Source organism: Trachemys scripta, chromosome 12, assembly GCF_013100865.1.
Source record: "Trachemys scripta elegans isolate TJP31775 chromosome 12, CAS_Tse_1.0, whole genome shotgun sequence".
In the NCBI taxonomy this organism is placed as follows: Eukaryota; Metazoa; Chordata; order Testudines; family Emydidae; genus Trachemys; species Trachemys scripta.
Window position 1 is genome coordinate 41,166,278 of NC_048309.1, and position 7,661 is coordinate 41,173,938.

The following is a 7,661-nucleotide window of genomic DNA, read 5'->3' on the forward strand; positions in this document are numbered from 1 at the left end:
CCAAAGGGCCAAGAGGGGGGCAAGTTACTTTCACGGGGGGGGGGGGGGAAGGCTTTTGTTTGTGCTCTTTGTTTGAGGGTTGTTCGCTCTTGGGACTAAGGCTAGGTCTACACTACAGGGGGGGTCGACCTAAGATACGCAACTTCAGCTACGTGAATAGCGTAGTTGAAGTGGCGTATTTTAGGTCGACTTACCTGGCTGTGAGGACGGCGGCGAGTCGACCGCTGCCGTGCCGCCGTCAACTCCGCTTCCGCCTCTTGCCGCGGTGGATTTCCGGAGTCGACGGCAGAGCCATCGGGGATCGATTTTATCGCGTATTCACTAGACGCGATAAGTCGATCCCCAATAGATCGATTGCTACCTGCCGATTCGGCGGGTAGTGAAGACGTGCCCTAAGAGGGACCAGACATCAATCCAGGCTCTCCAAATCTTTCTGAACAAGTCTCTTATATTTGAAACTTGTAAGTAACAGCCAGGCCAGGCGTGTTAGTTTATCTTTGTTTTCTCAACTTATGAATGTTCCTTTGCAAGAGGGAGGTATCCCTGTTTTGCTGTAACTTTGAAACTAAGGCTAGAGGGGGTTCCTCTGGGCTCTCTGAATCTGATTACCCTGTAAAGTTATTTTCCATCCTAATTTTACCAAGATGATTTTTACCTTTTCTGTTTAATAAAATCCTTCTTTGAAGAACCTGACTGATTTTTCTATTGTCCAAAGACGCAGGGGTATGGGTCTTTGATCAGTTTGTAACCAATTGGTTAGGATATTATTCTCAAGCCTCCCCAGGAAAGGGGGTGTAAGTGCTTGGGGGGATATTTTGGGGGAAGAGAAACTCCAAGTGTTCCTTTCCCTGTTTCTTGTTAAATCACTTGGTGGTGGCAGCGTACCAGGTTTTAACCTAAGCTGGTAGAAATAAGCTTAGGGAGCTTTCATGCGGGTCCCCACATCTGTACCCCAGAGTTCAGAGTGGGGAAGGAACCCTGACACAGACAAATCACTGTGTAATATCAGAGAACAAAAGACTCTGTTGATCGCTTCCCCCCCACACCCACAAACAGGAGAAGTGCAGCTGGACTCCTCCCATCAGCTTGAGCTCTGGGAGAATGGAATAAAAATTCATAACAAGGAGAAACTAAATCTTCATGCTGCTTGGACTCTGAGAAACAAGGATTACTAAGCATAAGCAAAAGATCCCTTGAGTTGAGCACAGTTAGCCCTAAAAGACACACAGAACTTGCTTCTTATAGAAGCTTCTACCACCTTTTAGAAGCTAAGACTGTAACTGGTTTGTGAGGGTATGTTTACCTGCTTTAACCTTGTAAATAACTCTCTTCCTTCTTTTTTTCTTAGCCAATAAATCTTTAGTTAACTAATTATAGGACTGGCTACAAGTCTTGTCTTTGATGTCGGATCTAAAGAGTAATTGACCTGGGGTAAGTGACTGGTCCTCGGGGTAGGGCAATAACCCGACTATTTTTGTGATTTTTGGTGTAAAGGACCACCTATCACAAAGGCAAGCTTTGGTAGATTGGCCCCACTGAGCGAAACCCACTTGCCAATCCCTACCCAAGGGGTCTCCCTGGGGTGTAAAGGGGACACATGTCCCCGAGGGGACATTGCCATGTACTGAGCGCTCACCCCCGTCATCTCTTATACCCACCCCGGTAACCCACATGCAAATCCCTGCCCTGGGGGGTTCCTGTTAAATACCAACCCCTGGTTCTATAAGCTTCAGTCTCTCCCCAGACACAGAACTGCCCGGTCCTGCCGATTGCGGGATTGCCCTCATAGGAAAACAAGAATGAAATCTCTGCTGCTTTTCCTTTCCCTGTTCTCCGCCCCTGCCTCTGAGTGTCTCTGGGGAAGGAGGGAAATTAGGGACTGATCCATAGAATCTTCTCTTTGTTTTCCCTTTCCCCAGGTGTCCTCCCTCAGGTGCAGATGATCCAGACCGACCGGGAGCGGTGAACCCCGGAGAGACCATCAGTATCACCTGTAAAGTCTCTGGTGTCTCCGTCAGCAGCTACTATTGGAGCTGGGTCCGGCAGCCCCCTGGGAAAGGGCTGTAGGGGATGGGGTTTATCCGGGATACAGCTAACGGGTGAGCACAGAGTATAACTCGGCTTTCACACCTCGTGTCACCATCACCAGGGACACCTCGAAGGATGAAGTTTATCTCCAGCTCCGCTCACTGACAGCTGCAGACACCAGCACCTATTACTGCGCCAGACACACAGTGACACAGAGCAAAGCCGGGGCTGGCGCAGAAATGGGAAGCGGATTTCTAAATAGTCAGCCGAGTGCAACACTCGGTTTGTGCCCTAGGGGAGGAGACAGACAGGGCATTGCCGACAGCGGGATCTCAGGAGCCACCCCCGTTTCTCCCCTACATCCCACCCCCTCCCACCAAGGAATTTCAAACACTTCTCTTCCTTGTGCTGCGCAGTGAAATGTGTACCCAGGGACTCACCGAGACTGGGGTGATGGTTTGGGCTACCTCATATTTTGGGCACTTAACTGAGACCTTTTCAGGCTTGATCTCTAGAAGATGCTCAGATCCTGTATCTCTCATTGGCCTCAGCTGAAGCAGTGGGTGGGTGTCACCCGTGGGGATCACAGGGCATTCCCAGCAGATCTTATTGTTTTTTTTGAATAACAGTTTAAGTCCCAGGTCGTCGCTGGTAGTCCTTTTCCTTAGGCTGGACGGTCCACCGTTCCGGAGCGGGCACTGCCTTCAGACGGGAGTGATGAATCCAGTTCTTGTCTCCCTCCACCTTTGCTGCTGTGTGGGAGACCAGCAGGACGGTGTGGGGTCCCTTCCACTTCTCTTGGAGAGGCTCGTCCTTCCAGATCCGGACGAGTACGGAATCGCCTGGCTGCAAGGAGTGGACAGGGGCATCCAGCGGGAGAGGCTGCAAATCTTTGGTATACCTGTGGAGAGAACAGAGAACAGCAGACAGAGAGCACATGTACTGAGATAAAAAGCCACACCCCATTTCCCACTCCCCTGCCAGAACCGGTGTACCATTCATAGGCCATGCCCTTCCAAACATAATCTCGAAGGGACTGAGCCCTAACCTGCCCTTAGGGAGAGCGCGAATGCGGAGCAAAACAAGGGGTAAGGCATCAGGCCACTTAAGGGAAGCCTCTTGGCAGACCTTTGAGAGGTGCCGCTTAAGTGTCTGATTTGTGCTTTCCACTACCCCACTGGCCTGCGGTCGCCATGGAGTGTGGAGCTTCCCGGGGATTTGCAGGGCATCCAATATCTTTTGAATGACTTGGGACGTGAAGTGTGTTCTGTTGTCAGATTCCATCCACTGGGGGAGTCTGAAGCGGGGAATGATCTCCTTGACAAATTTAAGAGCCACAATTTTGGCAGTGTTGTTACGGCATGGGAAGACTTCAGGCCATCTGCTGAATCGATCCACCAAGACGAGAAGGTATCTGAATCCTTGGGTCCGGGGAAACACAGTAAAGTCTGTAAAAAGCAACAGAGGGTCCTGTGACACCTTTAAGACTAACAGAAGTATTGGGAGCATAAGCTTTCGTGGGTAAGAACCTCACTTCTTCAGATGCAAGTAATGGAAATCTCCAGAGGCAGGTATAAATCAGTATGGAGATAACGAGGTTAGTTCAATCAGGGAGGGTGAGGTGCTCTGCTAGCAGTTGAGGTGTGAACACCAAGGGAGAAGAAACTGCTTCTGTAGTTGGACAGTCATTCACAGTCTTTGTTTAATCCTGATCTGATGGTGTCAAATTTGCAAATGAACTGGAGCTCAGCAGTTTCTCTTTGGAGTCTTGTCCTGAAGTTTTTTTGCTGCAAGATGGCTACCTTTACATCTGCTATTGTGTGGCCAGGGAGGTTGAAGTGTTCTCCTACAGGTTTTTGTATATTGCCATTCCTGATATCTGACTTGTGTCCATTTATCCTCTTGCGTAGTGACTGTCCAGTGAGGTTCTTACGCACAAAAGCTTATGCTCCCAATACTTCTGTTAGTCTTAAAGGTGCCACAGGACCCTCTGTTGCTTTTTACAGATTCAGACTAACACGGCTACCCCTCTGATACTTGACATCAGTAAAGTCTATTTGCCAAACCAGTCCTTGGCCTGGGGTAGGTTCTAGAGTGGCTGATGGCACTGACACTCCTGGTCGAGGGTTGTTCTTTTGGCAGACTAAACATTCAGCCTGTACCTGGGAGGCCAGGGGTCTAAGGCCAGAGGTTAGAAAATATTTACTCATAAGCTGGGTAAGAGCCTCCCTGCCAGAGTATAATTCTTTGTTTCTTCACCAGGGTCAGTTCTTAATGTCTTTTGTAGTCAGGAATTCCTGGATGTTGTGGTTTCAATGAAGCAAGTGTTCCTTCTTCTCTTTTCCTGAAACAGTGTGGTTCAGCATCATACAGGGGAGAGGTTACTAGCACATCACCCTGTAATGGTTTTGCTTCTTCTAGAATAATCCAAAGGCACAGTAGGTCTGTCAGTGGACAAGGGAGAGGTTACTAGCACTTCACCTTGTCTTTTTTTTTCTTTTTCCTGCTTTCCAGAAGGCACAGCAGAGCTAGAAGGAGAAATAGGCTTATCATCAGTCGGAGAGTCCTCCCGAGGTGGAGGGGTCTTTTTACAGTGAGAGGCATGGGTCCAGGCAGGTAGTCCTTGGCACTTCACAGCGGTGTTGGTGGTTAACAGGACTTGGAAAGGGCCTTTCAAGTGTGGAGCCAAAGCAGTCTTTCGTTGATGGACTTTACGTAGACTCAGTCTCCTTGTTTCAATGAATGGCAGGGCTGCTAGGGTCTTTGGGTAGCACTTCTTTTATCTGTGAGAAAAGAAACCTAACACATTTCATTAATGCCTGGCAGTGTTTTGCAGATCTCATAGTTGCTTGGGCACATTCAGGCCCCTCTTTTCTTGGCTGTCAGCCAAGTCTTAGCTGTGGGTAGTATCCTTGGATTGGGCCAGCATCTTATCTTTGGACTGAGCTTGCCAGCTATTTTTTCCAGTTAACTCGTTCTGTTCTTTTTCCTTCTCCCCTTCTTGGCTTCTTTTAACCTACAAAGGAAACTTCCACTTTTCACTCATACACCTTTTCCCACAATGAACACATACACATTGCCATTATACAGTACATTAGTCTTATTATTCAATGTATGCCGTGTACACCCTGCCAGTAAAATAACTTTATTACAGAGCTATGGAGCAACACGCCAGGACAAGCACACCCACTTTTGAGGAGTCCACTCGGTACAACCTCAGGTGTCCAATAGCTTTCCTCCCTCCCCAGCCCTCTGGCTAGAAATCTGAAGTAGCCAGAAGGATCCCATGGGCAATATGGGGAGTGGGTTAACCTTCCATGTCCTTGCTTCCAAAGACTGTTGGTATGCAAATTTTAACAACAATTTTTTTCAATTAAAAAAATCTGGCCAATGAAGTTTCTTTTTCTTACTTAAGCAAATGTATTAGATTTTAGTATATCACATTTTCCTGATTTATCCAAACACTTTGTATTCCAAGTTGAATAAAACAAGTATCTGCTTTTTGATTTAACCCTTCTATTTAATTTTGAACTAGGCTGTCTTATATGAAAATATTAAACCCAACAATTCTGGCCACAAGACAAATACCACAAGACAGGACATAGTACACAAAAATAATCCCTATTGTACCAGTAAATGCATGGTACATTGAATGCTGTTCAGCTGGCATCCGTTTTCTCTGATGATCTGAAAGACAAAAGAACAGAGGTCTACCCCTTCTGGGCAGTCAGTCATTGCTTAAAATATTTCCTTTAGATACACATACTCTTGTTGATTTTAGACAAAACAGAGGAATTACCCCATATTTCCTTGTATTTGTTTCATAGGCAGCCCAGGTTTCAGTGGCTTCTACCTTATTAGTTAGAAAATTGCATTAATACAGATGCTTTCTGGCTTGCTTCCAGATCCAAAGCTATCCACAGCTTAAAGATTCTTACTTAAGAAGTCACAATTAACTTTCCCAGACTTTTGATTGCCTTTGACTTCTAACTCCTGCTTTCAAACACCCAGTGATCTGAAAGAGACAACACAACCTATATTGGTAGGTTTGCATTTCTTTTACCTCTGCTCCAATATACACTGCACATGTTCTGGGGAAAATGCACATCCTCTCCACAATTCAATTTCCACAACACTAGCCACATCAATTTCTACACAAGGTGTAACTATTTCTCTTTTTTTTGAACACCGGGTAAAGGCCATTTACTTAACATATAATCCAAAGGGCTATCCTCAGAGGGTTTTACCAGAGACCCACCCATCTGCCTGCTGACACTCTAACAGAGAATTACACAGAGATCAGAGGGAATTATGGTCTAATAGGATCTTATTACAGGATTTTTTACTACTACTGACTGCTACTGGGGACGGGACAGAAGGATCCCAATTCAACCTCAGAGCTTCATCGCTCGCGATGGCTTCCACTCTGAGGAATTACGAATGAGAGGCTCAGTTGCGTCCACACACCTAACACCCAAATGTATAAGACAGAAATTCATTAACCGGAGTCGCCAGTAACTGTCACCAAAATATCGGGTCCACCTAGCTGAGAGCCAAGAACAGCCAGACAGGGATAAGGAAGAGTTGCTTTATTCAGCAGAAGAAAGGAGAGCCTTGCACCTTGGTACAAAGACTCTGTCTTACACACATTTTAACATTCCAATTATTATCCAGGGGATTTGAAATCCTCATGCTTATAATTACTTACTCCTTTCCTTCCACTATGCCCTCAAAGTTTCCAACCTGTTTTCCAATCTCTCTATCTGTTACCTGTCCGCTTGGGCCCGATCCTGCTTTTCTCGCTGAACCATCCCTTCCATGGGCACCAGCTTTTTCACTACCAATTTAGATAGGAGGGTTGGGCTTCTCAACTAGCCCCCACCCTTCCTGGTCTCTTCTCTTAAACATTCTTACTCACAAGGCTACCCGAGTCCGCCCTCATGAGACTTGCCACCTGGGCAAAACACATGGCTCATTGGCATTTAACTATTCAATTTTCTCTTGTGGCAAACACACTGCTGTTACCGCATATACTGAGCACAAATGGTTAAATTCTGACAAGTCCCTGAAGGACCGGTACTTGCTTAGCCAGTGCTTCCTTTTCTGCCTGGAAGTCCTGTCTCAAGGCTTGCAACTTGCCCTGGGCGTAGGTTTGAGTTGCTGCCTGGTTCATGATCTGTGCTCTTAATTGCTCAATTCTAGTTATCGAGTACACAACTCTTCCCTTTTCTCCAACTTCTCTATTGCCCAGTCCTGCTACGACAAGGGTAGATCCACCTGACACCCTTCCCGGTCAGCCGGGGTGGAGAGAGGAATGCTAAACCCCTCTCCGGTTCTCAGACTTACTGCGGCTGAGAGTAGGCACACTTTCATACTCACACACGTACATCCAGACTGGCCACGTCTGTGTATAACGTTCAGAGAAGGTGCTGTGCAATCTCCAACTTGCTTCCTCTATTTGTCTGCTCTAGCGGCACATAAACTAAGGATCTCTCCTACAGGGTACTCACACAGGAGAGACTAACGAGGATGGCCATGATCTCCTACACCTCCCTTCAGCAAAGAGCGTCGGCTAGTCTGAGAGAGACGGCGCCGCTTACTCTCGTTGTATCCAGTGAGATGATCAGACTGTC

General features: G+C 47.0%; 1 gene segment (V, D, J or C); it reads left to right on the forward strand.

Moving 5' to 3' along the window:
* Window positions 1-1,966, forward strand: part of LOC117885503 — a 3,630-nt gene extending 1,664 nt beyond the window's left edge. The window contains 1 exon segment of the V gene segment in view: window positions 1,920-1,966. Within this exon segment, the coding sequence occupies window positions 1,920-1,966 (47 nt within the window).
* The last annotated feature ends 5,695 nt before the right edge of the window (window positions 1,967-7,661 follow it).